The following is a 14,848-nucleotide window of genomic DNA, read 5'->3' as shown; positions in this document are numbered from 1 at the left end:
TGGGCCATTTTATTAAAATGTCCGAAAACTTATACTTATATACTTATATACTTATACTTCCACAAGGCAGTGTTTTACTTTTGATCAATACGAATACTATGTGTGTTTTCTGAAGTTTTTGAAATGTGTGGATGTATTACTATCCATTGAGCAGCCTAATGAGTGTTTATCATGTACAGAATGATGATTAATGGATTCAGTGCTAAATAACAGCCCCTCTTAGGGACTGACTGTAAAACCTGATGTTCACAGTTGATATTTTAAATGTTTCTCTTTCTACAATTTCAAATTCCCCGCTCAATTCTTGAATTAACTATCGCTGTGGCCCATCAATTTTATCAGCAAAGTACTCTGGATCATAGTATCTTTGATCCCTTAACATAACAACCATCTCCCACTGCTCGTGGGACTTTCTGTTTCCCTCTCTCCCTTGTGTGACTGAAGAAATAACGCTCTGCAGATCTGGAGAAGCAACACTCTCCATGATCCTGGTAAACTGCTCCACCAGCTGTGGATCAACTCTTGAAGGAGGACTGGGCTTCATTTTCACTGCAAGGAAAATTGGAATCACAATTAGGACACATGTTGAAGAATTGTGACCAACAGATGTAGTGAGCTGTACATTTTACAACTGAAAAATAAACTTGCTCTCCAGCAGACAAAGTAATGTAATGGTGACAATGTTTCTAAAACCCAACCTGACCCCAATAATGGCTGCCATGAAAAGTGATACAGATGGGGGGGGGGATTGTTTGCAGTTTGGATTGTTGGGGGGGTTACATTCCCCCTGTAAATTACACTTATGCAAGAAATAATAAGCCTTACCACACTGAAGCAGACACATTGTTGCACAGGATACAATAGTGATTGCAAACACAATGCAGATGACGCCAACGACTACTGTCAGCATTTTCCAAAAGACACTCAAGTGGTAAAGAAGGTTACTGCCGTCAAGAGTAGTCCCATCTGAAAGGAAAGAAGATCCTGAAAACCCATTCTGACCACTCTGTCCAGAACTACGGTTTAGAACGATCAGACGTCAAAAATCAGGACCAGAGTACCATGAAGTTACCAATTCCAAACACCAATACTAACTAAAGCTTCACATTGACTATTCTAAGAAAATGTACTTAGATTTTCAAACAATATCAACAGAAATATTGACAGACAGTGAATGATGGAGAGAGGTGATGATGTCACACAGACGACCAGATGTGTGGTCAGAACAGCTTATGGTTCTGAAAGTTATCATCCCTTAAATCATATATAAGTCTGTAAATTGTGTGCAAGGTTGAAACTGCAGGCTAGTAAATGCTCTGTTTTTGGTTCACTTCCTGTATTTGGGTCGGATCACGTTCTCACCTGAAGGGAACTGAACTCTAGTTCCCTTTGAAGCGAACCGAGACCCCCGTATTCAAGCAGCGGACCTGAGTTGGTTTGTTTGGTCTGCACCAGTGGAGTTTCGGATGAGCTTTTACACCGCCCCAAACCAACCGGACTATCAGACCAAATGCTCCAGGTTTTTCGTTTTAAACGGACCAAACAAGGTAGGTGTGAAAGCAACCTTAGTTGCCTAAAGTCAAAAAAGGCCTCACCCCAAAAGACAGTGATGTTGTGACTTCCTGTTTGTACTGTGCATCCGTATGTGTTGTCGTCTCGGCTCTGGGAGATCTCAGCTGTCAGTCGGAGGATCACGGATCCGTCTTCAGCAGGCACCGGTCCAGTTACGCTGATCCAACTGGCCCTGGAAGCCCCGTTTCCAATCAGATGCACCGAGCTCACTAATTTGTCAGTACTCGTCACATGACACCTCAGCAGTGCCTGGTCTGTGTCAACAATGGGCTTGGCAAAAACACGTAGCTCTGCAGAGAAAAGTATGAAAAAGATCGTGATCAGAAGTACATTCCCAGGAAAATTGCTTGACATTGCCTCACCTTCCACTCTCTGTGTGTTGCCATTCTCAAAATTCCTTTGCCAATGGAAAAAACAAACTTCGAGCAAGCTACATGCTTAAAATGGCAAATTTTGTAGAATATTTTGGATTGTGCAACAAGGCAGGCCGGCTTGGTTCTTGCAAGGAATGATTGTAAAGATTTACAAAGAATATGTTTAGGTAATTTGCTCTCTAACTGGGACGTTTTGGGACCGATTGGTGGGATTGCCTTGGACGAAGTACACACGGAGATACACTGGTAAGAGCTAATGAGGTTTAACCATGTATCAGCTAATTTAAATAGCTCACGTTACTGTATTGTGTCAACAGTTAACTTCATTTAATATTGTGCAGTTTTCTTTTGCGGGGTGCAAAAGTTGCTTCCCAAGACTATTTTGCAGAGCCACCATGGATGGGATGGGAGCTTAGCGCCGCCCAAAACAATTGTGATTGGTTTAAAGAAATGCGCCAACCCAGACCTTACTCCACGGTGCTGTGAAGTTAAGACTGGCAATGCGAGACAAGGGTAAAGGGGTCCCACCATCAAATGTATAAGCTGCTACTATGCAAGTGTGAAAGTCCAATCTTTGTCTTGAAACAGTAGTTCAACAAAACATTCTTGACTCAAGGTCCACTTTTTCTGGAGCTTTCACACACATATACAAACCAGTGTTTGCCCACCTGAATGATGCTAATCAGGTCTTCAGTTGCTTTATTTCAGAGCATGTGGCTTTGAAAATATTCAGCCGTCTGCTATTTAGCCGGTGGTCAGCCAGCGGGCTCTACGTTTCTACGGAGAAGCTATCTAGCTGTCTTCTGAGCTGCCAGTTCTTCTCCCAACTAAGAAGTCTCCCTACGGTGGGGAGTGAAGCGGACTCGCGGGGGGACTGACCAGTCTGCTTAACGCAACTGACCAGCAGATGACAGCATTTCTCGTAACAAAGTTTTTATGCATTATATGCAATTTAAAATTCAACACTTTTGCTAAGAAAACACAAAAAACACATGTAGCTCTACATGTTCCACATTTAATACTAATGAGCGTGTGTGTGTGTGTGTGTGTGTGTGTGTGTGTGTGTGTGTTTGTGTGTTTATATACGCTGTTTCAGCTCTCACCTGTTTCCTGGTGTATTGATCTTACATGAATTTTCTGGATCATCTCTGGACATTTCTCTTTAATGAAGTGTCTAAAGGCATTACTCCTTTTTATCTGTTTGTTCCAGAGATGTTCCACTGGTCTTGCAGAGGGAGACTGGGACGTCCATCTCTGAGATTCAGGGTCAAAGCTTAAAAAGTCCATCCCATTTACTGCCCAGGCTTCAAAAGCAACCACCGTCCCATTGGCTGACAGGATGCAGCCCCGCCGCCGCTGTACAACATCTGTACAGGAAGACAGCAAGATTAACTTTTGGTTTTGGGTCATGCAGCCCTTATCAACATGTCACAAAAACAAACATTATAAAAACTCACACACTGTGCTGTTCATGAATCTTGGAATCTCGTAGAGAGACGCTTCAATATTAAAACTCGCTTCATCACACTTTTCAGGTAACTTTGGGGACTCTAGGGTAGGTTTAGGTTGTTCTTTTTTCGTCACTGTGTCACAGTAAGAGATGGGAACTCCGTCAAATACAGTTAGTTGTTCAACTAAAGGTCGATCTCCAGGCTGTACACGTCCTGTAGACAAGAACTTCAGAGAGTGGGAACCTGAAAAAGAAATACATTTAAAGGGTCAAACTCTCCGGGTTTATAGCGTCAGATTAATGTAATATACAAATTATAGTATTTCATACGCACAGATATTAAAGGCATACTATGTAACTTTTCCCTCTTTGGTCCCCCTACAGGTTGTCTCATTTGAACTACAGCTCGCACGGCTGTAGTTCCGAAGAGGAAAAAAGTTACATAGTACACCTTTAACTGCCACTCACTTAACTGCCCACTGCCACAACTGCCACTGGACTGAATTTTTATGATTGCTCATACTGTACTTAGGTGTGTGGTCAAGACCACATATAAACAACCACATTTACGACAACAACACCGTATCTAAACAAATATAGCGAGATAGTTTGTTCAGCAGTGCTATGGCAAGTAGTTCTACACCTCTGAGTCCTGTATCTGCGGCCAGATGGCAGCAGCGTAAAGTGTGGTTGCCAATGGTGAGGGCAAGGCTTGTGATGGCTCCATTGTTCCATTTGTCATGAGTCGGAGATAAATCCAAGACCAAACACAGTTGAGATCAAGCCAACACTTTGTCAATATCCAGCATCAACTATAACTTCAGCATCTATTTGAAAGGTTTTCACTTCAGGCTGCTCTGAGGACAGTCCACTGGATTGTAGTGTGAGACCATTCATTGGCTGCAGTGTTGGGAAAGTTCACTTTCTACATGAACTAGTTCAAATTTCAGTTCACAAATTTTAAAATGAACTAGTTCAGTTCATAGTTCATACTTCAAAATTTTCAACTAAGTTCACGGTTCCAAAAATGAACTAGTTCATAGTTCTTTTTTTTTTCCATATGTTGCTGCGAGCTATTATTTTTCAACTATTATTTTATCAGTTTTAACACTGAAACTGTGCGTCAGATTTCATATTCATATCCAATCAGTTCAACGTGCCGTTTCAGGTTTGCTTTGGATGGGACTGAAGTGCGGATTTTCTTTTTGAAAGCCGGCGGGCAAAGTTTGCACAGAAATGTAAGATTTTTCCCATCCGCACCGACCTTGTCATAAAACTTGTTTAAATGATCATACGTCGCCTCCACGCTGCTGTCGCCTCCATGCTGCTTTTCGTTTTGATGACGCATGCGACACTGGTGGCTGGTGTTGCCAGATTGAGTGTTTTTTCCGCTACATATTAAGGCCTGTTTAAGGTGTGTTTTAGCCGGGTTTTGGCCTGGAAGGCTCTGTAGAAATCTGGCACCCTATTGAACGAAGTTAACCCGAGAGAGCGTGGCGTTCACAGACACCAGAATGAACGAGTTCACAGTAACGTTCATCAGGCAGTAATACAGTACGTTCAGTTCACGTTCGTCCCGAAATATGAACGAGTTCATGAACTGTCGTTCAATGAACACGTTTAGGCACAACATGGACGTCTTGACTTCCTCCCACTGTAAAAGTATCCCATATATGTTCGGTACCATCTTATAATTTTGGAGCCAGAGTCTGCTCAGTAGAGATCATGGGCGATTTTAGACCCTTTTTAGGGGGGCTCAAGCTCATTAAGGGCTGAGCCCCCTTAAAGGTCTGAACCTAGAATCGCCCCTGGTAGAGATGGGTCCAACGTATCTGCTGTATGAAATGACCTTAAACATATTTTCAAAACTACTCAACTAATTAGAACAATGTCATCCTTAAATGCATTTAATGCATACATTTACCCATCCACTTCAATCAAGTGCTACAATTTATGCCAAATGACATTAAACAGGATTCAAGTAGTGCAGTAAAGTTGTTTCCTTTTGATTATCATTATTATTACTATTATTATTATAATTATAGCCTTTATTTATCCAGGGAGGGGCATTGACGTCAAGCTCTCTTTTCCAATGACGCCCTGATTACAGCACAAAGAAAAAGGTATAAAACCAATCTCAAAAATGTCAGTACAAATAAATGATATGGTCATTAAATAATCTGACCAGAAACAATACCCACATTACAATATGTAAAAAAACATGAATGAAAGAACATTCGCAACATGACAGTACATAGAAACAATAAAATCAAATGAGAATCACTGATTTAGGCCAATAAAAGGCTACAGCAGGCTTATCACGTTAACAGAAGTCTGATGCAGTTTTGACTGAGGCAAAAGTGCTGCTTTTGAATTTTAAGGTCCTCCTCTGAGATCGACAAATCTGAAATAAACAAATGAAAATCTACTGCTACTCCATCACATAGTAGGAGTAGATCAAATACATGACTTGAGTATGTATATGGTACTTATTTATGTTTTATCTTAACCTAAAAATGGAAGAAATTGTTAAGTTTGTTCCTGTCAACAAAGTATCTGCTCTGCTGCAACAGTTGCAACCACTGCTGCAATTGCTACCAAATTCAGCAGTTGCACGGACGAAATGTTACTTACCACATGTAATAGTTAACATCAGTAAAGATGGAATTAAAAGTTGAATCCACTTCATCTTGGAGCATTATCATTGAGAGTATAAGCAGCAATCTTTGAGAGTGGCTGTGATTAAAAAGCTAAACCTTCTACACTGACGACCTGGATGAACAAGACTTCACTTGACTAGTAGTTCAGGCTCACATTGTATTTCTCAATAGCGACACCCTGTCATGTCCGATTACAACACTGAACAGGATAATACAGGATAATAATTATTTTGCCCTGCAGGTTCAGAATATCTTTAAAAAGATCAGCGGGCCTTGAATTTTTCTGCTGACATTAACAGTCTCCACCAGATGGAAGATGTTTCTCTATGAATTGTGTGTATGAAAAAAATTGCACACAAAACATCTGAATTAAAAAAATCAGAAATGGTTTGATGAGTTTATGAAGTAAAAAAGGATGGGATGCAATCTGCGTGTGTTGAGTAACAAAATGTTTTGGCAGAGAAATTGTTTAAACAGCTTAAACAGCTGTGCTTCAACCATTGTGCTGTAGTATGAAATAGTTTCTACCATAATATGTTCCTCTAATTTAAGCAACCATGTGTAGTATAAGTATTTAGGCTCTGGCTGCTTAACGTTGAGAAAGCAAGTTTATTGCATTTGGGGAGATGTTGAATTATTGCAGCTATAGAACTGCAACTGATGGCATACTGCTCGTAATACGATAACGATCTATCTGTAAACATGGAGACATTTTTACCATTAATGATCTAAACAGTCATCTCGCACACCCGTAGTGTTGACTTCCTCACCAGTACTAAAAAGGCCAAAACCTGCATTATAACTTTAAAGATCAGATGGCACTGGCTGTGCTCAGCATAGTCTGACTTTGAATAGATGTGTTGTTCTGATATACGAGTGTGTTTTGAATATTCTATTGAATCACACCTTAAAAAAAACGGTTGGCGTTATGGAAAAGTGAACGAGCTCCATACAGTACATTCCATGGCAGTCTGCCTGCTGCTGATGTTGTTCCCCGCAAACCTGTGTAGTTTCACTTTTCATCGGTAGAATCCTTGGTCCGTCCCTTCTCTGACTAACAAAGAAGTGCCGACCTATACCTTTTGTCACTAAGTTTGATATTACAATGTCTGCCTAAGTGATATTTTTTAGCCCTGGGCCTTAAAGATCAAAAGGTTATTTAAAGAAATTTTACTTTTAGGGGGCCTTTGGTACTTCTTCAAGATTTAGGATTTACTTTTTTGTCTTTCTATTCACAGTACTAGTACTCAACAAAATTACATTGTATCCTGCTCACGAATCTAATGGAAATGCTAACACAAAAAAAATATTGAGTTATGTAAACACAGATATGTAGTATATTGCACACTAAAAAGTGAAAATAATCTTAATCAAAGCCACAGACAATGCCATCCAAGGCTTCTGAAACTGAGGACTATTGAGCATGTCAGGTGTGTGATTTGCTGGACTAGTGAAATACTTTTTAAGGGAGTTGTTTCCTTAAAGAAAATAATTTGATGATTAATTTAGTTAGTTAGTTAGTTAGTTAGTTAGTTAGTTAGTTAATTATTTCCCTGTCATGGCAAACACTTGGCCCATCCCATATGGCATATACATGGCAGTCAGTGATCTGAGGAAATGTTTAAAGCTGACCCAAAATACATTTTATTATTTCAAAATCTCTTCCAAAACCACTTCAAAGTGTATTTTCTGATGAGTGGTCTAGTGCCAAAATCCTATCTTGTTTTTCAAGATATTATTGTCACATTATCCTTTTCTTTCTTATATATCTTATAGAGCCATCTGGTGGTCATACTTTGCATTTGTTACCTGTGAGCTCACTGGCTCCTCGTTCAGGTGTTTGCAGTCATCTTGTCTCTAGTAAAGGGTAAACTGTACTGAGGGCTCCTGAAGAAGAGAGGAAGCTACGCAACAGTTGTTACTTAGCTCTACTTTAAGTTGTTTGTCTTTCAGAAGATAAAGATTGTCTGGATTATTTGAAATACTGAAACATAAAAAGCACTTTAAACTTATACACAGATTATTGTATTGTCAATGTTTAAATTCATTCAAGCAACCTTCATTACAATTTTGATGAAATGAAAGAGGGAATACTAAGCATTGATAAAAATGTCAGACATCACGTACAAAAAAATATATATTTATATATATATATATATATATATATATATATATATATATATATATATATATATATATAAAATACAACTGCAGGATGTAAAAGAAACCCTGCTGACCCTAAACTGTAGACAACACAGACTGTCTTCATTTTATTGTATTTTTTTAAAGACATAGTATTATACAGCATAGTAAACGCTACACGTGATGGTAGAAAAATTTAAATAACATAGCAGTTAACAATACTTAGCTTTGTTGATACATTATTCACATACATTAGCACCCTGACTGTCAAATATCATACGAAACGTGTTATGTTAAAGCACCAACACAACTGATCAGGATCAGAAAATATGAAAATTACAACAAAAGTCATTGCACCTATCCAATTATTGGACAAAACAAGTATGAGTTCTGACATGTTTTAAATGTTTCAATATAATACTAAATATTGAGCAGACAACTGAGTGGTTACTATGTAGGGAATGATGAATAATGAATGAACACAGTTCTGTAATTAATGGATTCAGTGACAAATAACAGAATCTCTGAGGGACTGACAGCAAAACCTGATGTTCACAGTTGATATTTTAAATGTTTCTGGTTCTAAAATTTTAAATTCCTGCTCAATTCCTAAATTCACTACCGATGTGCCCCATCTATTTGATGAGCATAGTACTCTGGATCATAGTGACTTTGATCCCTTATAACAATGCTCATCTCCCACTGGTCCTGTAACTCCCTGTTTCCCTCTGTACCCCGCATGACTGAAAAAATAACACTCTGCAGATCTGGAGAAGCAACACTCTCCATGATCCTGGTAAACTGCTCCGCCAGCTGTGGATCAACTCTAGAAGGAGGACTGGACTTCTTTTTCACTACAAGGAAAATTGGAATCACAATTAGGACACATTGGCAGTTCCATCTCATTTAGAAAAGACTTTATTTAAAGTACTCATATTATGCTCATTTTCAGGTTCATAATTATATTAAGAGGTTGTACCAGAATAGGTTTATGTGGTTTTATTTTCAGAAAACACCATATTTTTGTTGTACTGCACATTGCTGCAGCTCCTCTTTTCACCCTGTGTGTTGAGCTCTCTGTTTTAGCTACAGAGTGAGACAGCTCACATGCGCAGTAAGTACTGCTAGCCAGTCAGACGCACAGTATGAGGGCATGCTCTGACAGTACCTAGGTAAGGACTACTAGCCAGTCAGAAGCAGAGTATGAGGGCGTGTCCTGACAGTACCTAGGTAAGGACTACTAGCCAGTCAGAAGCAGAGTATGAGGGCGTGTCCTGACAGTACCTAGATAAGGACTACTAGCCAGTCAGAAGCAGAGTATGAGGGCATACCATGCTAGCAGCTAGGCGAGCGCTACTTGGTAATATAAGTAATAAGTCTTACCAGATTTAAGCAGACATAATTGCATTGGATATAGTAGTGATTGTAAAGCAGACTCATGAATGGGTCGAACACATCTGCTGTATGAAAATTCCTCAAACAAATTTCTGGTCTAGCATTTCTTACTTATACATCGGCTCAGCTGATTTAGTGACATCTCTGTAGTAAATTTACTAAAGTCTTGAACACTAAATCAAATAAGACTCACCACATTTAAGCAGACATCGGATTGCACGGGATATACTAGCGATTATAAACAAAACGCAGAAGACTCCAAGGATTACTAGCAGGATTGTCCAAAACACACTTGAGTTATCAAGAAGGTTTCTGCCGTCGAGAGTATTCCCATCTGTAAGGAAAGACAGAAGATCTTGAAAACCCACTTTCTCACCACCAAAGTTCTTCATTCTGTCCTCTCTGTTTGAAACTAAGAATAGGAACAATCAGATTTCATAAAACAGGATAAGAGTACCATGGAGCTATAAATTCTAAACACCAATACTGACTAAAACTTCACCTTCACTTTTAGCTTTGAATTGTTATTTCCATTTTCAAACAATATAAAGCAAAATATTACAACCATGTTCAAGTTAACATCCAAAAAAGGCCTCACCCCAAAAGACGGTGATGTTGTGACTTCCTGTTTGTACTGTGCAGCCGTACGTGACAGTGTTTCGGCTCTGGGAGATCTTAGCTGTCAGTCGGAGGATCACGGATCTGTCTTCGGCAGGCATCGGTCCGGTTACGCTGATCCAACTGGCCCTGGAAGCCCCGTTTCCAATCAGATGCACCGAGCTCACTGATTTGTTAGTACTCTTCACATGACACCTCAGCAGTGCCTGGTCTGTGTCAACAATGGGCTTGGCAAAAACACGTAGCTCTGCAGAGAAATAAACAAGTATCAAAGATTGTGGTCAGGGTAAAGGGGTTACGCCATCCAATGGATGAAAAGCTATTAGCCTACACAGGTGTGAAAGTTGATTTTTTACAAAAACATCTTGACTCAAGGTCCTCTTTTTTTCTGCAGGTTTTGCCCACCTGAATCATCCTAATCAATTGGTTTTCATCCACAAGGTTGGAGATGCTGCCACTTTACTAAGCTACTTCGCCGATACATATACAAAACATGGAACTAACGAGCCAATATAATAATATAATGTGCACTGTTCCAGCTCTCACCTGTTTTCTGCTGTGTTGGTCTTAATTTAATTCCCTGGATCATCTGTGGACATTCCTCTCTGAGGAAGTGTCTATAGGCATTATTCATGGCTATCTGTTTGTTCCAGAGTTGTTCCACTGGTCTTGCAGAAGGAGACTGGGACGTCCATCTCTGAGATTCAGGGTCAAAGCTAAAAAAATCCATCCCATCTACTGCCCAGGCTTCAGAAGCAACCACCGTCCCATTGGCTGACAGGATGCAGCCCCGCCGCCGCTGTACAACATCTGTACAGGAAGACTGCGAGATTAACTACTGGTTTTGAATAAAGCAGCCTTCATTATCATGTCACAAAACACGCACACAAAACGTACACACTGTGCTGTTCATGAATCTTGGAATCTCGTAGAGAGACAATATGATATTAAGACTCGCTTCATGGCAGTTTTCAGGTAACTTTTGGGACTCCAGGGTAGGTTTGAGTTGTTCTCTTTTAGTCACGGTGTCACAGTAAGAGATGGGAACTCCATCAAATACAGTTAGTTGTTCAAATAAAGGTCGATCTCCAGGCTGCACACGTCCTGTAGACAAGAACTTCAGAGAGTGGGAACCTGAAAAAGAAATAATACATTTAAAGGGTCAAAGCTCACACTCTGGGTTTATGGGCTCATCTTTATGTCATATGCAAATTATAATACCCTCGTACACACAGTGGGAACCTGAAAAAGAAATTTATAAAAGTAATTGTGTGCACATCCCACCTTCTGGCAGGTGCAGGACAAATGAAAGTACTCAAAAATGAAAAGAATATAATGTCCGCAACACTGCTTTAAACCCCCATATTTAATATAAAATGCAATGTTTCGACACTACTGGGTCTTCTTCAGGCGAATGATTAACACATTTGGTCACATTCAGCTGACACACCATCTGGCTTCAATTAGTCTGATTAGGTGTGGGCGGCCCAAAAAAGCCCCACCCATGACAGAGGGTTTCACCATATATATCTCAAAAGAGGGGGGGTGGGCATTCCAAAATACAATATATCTAAGGAGATACATAATGTTACTATGTTACAAAAAACTGGAGAAAAAGGGGGCAAAAAAAGAAAAAATAGAAAAAACATTCAATAGAGGAAACAATTCCATATAAAGTTACCACAAACAGTTAAAGAATTAATGAACATTACCCCACACATTCATAAAATCTGCTGCATTAGTACTTACAAAAACAGACAATATCTTACAATATTTTATATAAGAAACAAACAATATCTTACAACATTTTTTATAAGAATGGTTTTATATCAAATTCTTCATTAAGGCCATGAGGAGACATTGTATTTAGATAATGAATCCAAAAGGTTTTCCGTTGGAGGAGCCTTTTATCCTGGTCTCCCCCTTTAGGAGGTTTGTTGACTCGCTCCACACCTATATATCTAAGAGCGCCGACATTATGCCCTGCCTGTTTCAAATGAGCAGCTACAGGGCTGCGCTCATCCCTTGTTCTAATGGTGCTTCTGTGTTCACTTATTCTGGTCCGTATCACTCTCGTTGTTTTACCCACATAAGCTAAACCACATGGGCAGCGAATGAGACAAACAACATGTGTGGTGCTACATGTAATTGCACCGTGAATAGATGTTAATTTGCCAGTATGTGGATGATTAAAGCTTTTGCGAACACTGGGCGCAACTACCACATTTATAGTTACCACCGGGCATACTAAGAAAGGCAGTTGTGGGTTGCGGACATATATCATTTTTAACTAAACAATCTCTTAAATTAGGAGCACGCCTCAAGATAAGCTTAGGTTTTTAGTCTAGGGTCCGAATCAATAATGTTCCAATATTTATAGACAGATTTTTTGAATTCTGACACCAGTGGGGAATATTTAACACAGCATTAAGGGGACTTATTTAGATCTTTAGGGCACTTTTTTTGATCGAAGGCACTCCTCTTGTGTTGTCTGATCAAATCGTTTTTTGGCCAAATTAACCCAGTCTTGTTTATAACCTCTATTGAGGAATCTTGTTGTCAAGTCTACAACCTGTGTTGAATAAGATGTATTGTCGCTGCATATTCTGCGCACACGGAGAAACTGACTAATCGGAAGACTTTTGACCAAAGGCCTGGGATGAAAACTATCCCCATGTAATATAGTGTTGCGATCAGTGGGCTTGCGAAACAAATTAGTTTTTATGGTCGTACCATCTTTGTATACCTGAATATCCAGGAAACTGATGCAATGTTTATCATATTCCAAAGTAAATTTCAGATGTTCATTGCAAGAGTTAAGATACTCATAGAAGACCATTAATTCATCTACTGTGCCGTCAATTATCAGAAAACCTGAAAAAGAAATACATTTAAAGGGTCAAAACTCACACTCTATGAGGTTTATGGGCTCATCTTTATGTCATATGTGAATTTAAAAATGTCATATGCAAATATATTAACTGCCACTCACACAATATGAGTAATAGTATAATATAATAGGAGAGGCAAGGAATGGCCCCTGACTTTATAGAACTAAGGAGCAAGTGTACAGATAAGCCTGAATTCTGAGAAGACTGAATTCTTATAATTTTTCAGATTTTTCAACCTGCCAAAGACAATGATGGTGCACACACAGCCATCATTGAGTCCATCCTCACATCCTCCATCACCATCTCGTACGCTGCTGCCACTGCCAAGGACAAGGACAGACTGCAACGTGTCATTCGGTCTGCAGAGAGGGTGATTGGCTGCAATCTGCCGCCACTCCAGGACCTTTACGCCACCAGGACTCTGAAGCGTGCTGGAAAGATCGTGGCTGACCCCTCCCACCCCGGACACAAACTCTTTGAGCCACTCCCCTCTGGCAGAAGGCTGAGGTCCATCAGGACCAAAACCTCACGCCACATGAACAGCTTTTTCCCCTCCGCAACTAGCCTTATTAACAAGGCCCGGAAACCACCCTGACTCTCCACCTGGCTCTTCATGCCACTGTTCTCTCTCTGCTGTAATGCTCTTTGCTCTTTATTTATTTAATTATTTTATTTTATTTTATTTCTATCTTTATTTTTAATTTAATACATACTGTGTACATATACTTATACTTATATTGTTTATACCTATACTTATATTGTTTATTACATTTAGAGAATGTGTGATGTGCACCAACAACACCAAAACAAATTCCTTGTATGTGTTAAAAAACGTACTTGGCAATAAAAACCCTTTCTGATTCTGATTCTGATGATTGATCTTAGGTTTGTAGTTGGGAGAACGTACTAGGAATCAAAGACAAATCCAAGACCAAACACAGTTGGGTTCACACAGGAGACTAAGTCAAATAAGTCAAAATCCAGCATCAACTATAACTTCAGCATCTGTTTTAAACTGTTGTTACTTCAAGGGGTGATAGAATGCAAAACCGATTTTACCCTGTCATAGTTGAATAACGACAGTTCGGTGGGTAAATAGGACATCCACAGAAGCTCAAAATCCCACTGACATCCCTTTACTATGAAAATCTTATATTTTGAAACTGCCGCTGAAAACTGGCGAATCTCAACAAAGCGGGAAGTTGACGTCAAAATCCCAAAAACCGGAACCTTTGTCAGCCCATGGGTGTATTAAGAGAACGGTCACGCCCCAACATTTACATAGGCTACACAACTGACCTGAGATCAGGTAGTCTTCCGAATCTAGGTCGCGCAGATCTCTGCTATTCCATTACAAAATTTACTTCTGAAACTTTTTTATGCGAGAAATCAACTACGTAAAGCTCAAATATGGGCCGCTTTACAAAAATGGATGGCAAATTGCAAATTTTGTCCGACTGTCGGAGTTCAGCACCGGTGCTGCCTGTATTGCTGCCTCGCCGCCCGGCCTGCGTTCCTTCACACACCCCGGCCTGCTCTGAGGTACTTGGAACTCCGTCACGACTGGCAGCCCACAGCACTCCATATCCGCGCAAAGTCTCTTGGGGTAATGGACAACTAAATGCCCCTGCCCTGACAGAGCTCCAGGGCCTGAAACTCCCCTCTTCCTGCTAGCTAAATGCCCGGTGTGTGTGTGAGTGAGAACACGGTCAGCGAGCTTGTTACGCCAGCAATCTGTTACCACAG

The 14,848-nt window shown here is 40.0% G+C and overlaps 1 protein-coding gene across 1 annotated transcript; it reads right to left on the bottom strand.

Annotated features, from left to right (window-relative positions):
- Positions 1 to 8,598: 8,598 nt before the first annotated feature.
- On the bottom strand, positions 8,599 to 11,526 carry LOC114547429 (uncharacterized). Its single transcript, XM_028566807.1, has 6 exons — positions 11,496 to 11,526; positions 11,109 to 11,345; positions 10,758 to 11,021; positions 10,192 to 10,458; positions 9,787 to 9,927; positions 8,599 to 9,052 (listed from the first exon to the last, which is right to left on the bottom strand). The coding sequence occupies exons 2-6, from the start codon at positions 11,122 to 11,124 to the stop codon at positions 8,817 to 8,819; spliced, it is 924 nt and encodes a 307-aa protein (XP_028422608.1). The 5' UTR covers positions 11,125 to 11,345; positions 11,496 to 11,526; the 3' UTR covers positions 8,599 to 8,816.
- Positions 11,527 to 14,848: the final 3,322 nt, after the last annotated feature.

Source organism: Perca flavescens, chromosome 20 (assembly GCF_004354835.1).
Source record: "Perca flavescens isolate YP-PL-M2 chromosome 20, PFLA_1.0, whole genome shotgun sequence".
Classification (NCBI taxonomy): domain Eukaryota; kingdom Metazoa; phylum Chordata; class Actinopteri; order Perciformes; family Percidae; genus Perca; species Perca flavescens.
The sequence above is the reverse complement of the archived record's forward strand: the minus strand, read 5'-3'. Positions and strand labels throughout refer to the sequence as shown.

What these genes read in the sequence shown, in the direction of transcription:
- LOC114547429 (XM_028566807.1), bottom strand. An exon ending in ACCAACACAGCAGAAAACAG is followed by an intron (nt 10,459 to 10,757) that starts GTGAGAGCTGGA and finishes ATTTCTCTGCAG; the next exon opens with AGCTACGTGTTTTTGCCAAG. An exon ending in CAACATCACCGTCTTTTGGG is followed by an intron (nt 9,928 to 10,191) that starts GTGAGGCCTTTT and finishes CTTTCCTTACAG; the next exon opens with ATGGGAATACTCTCGACGGC.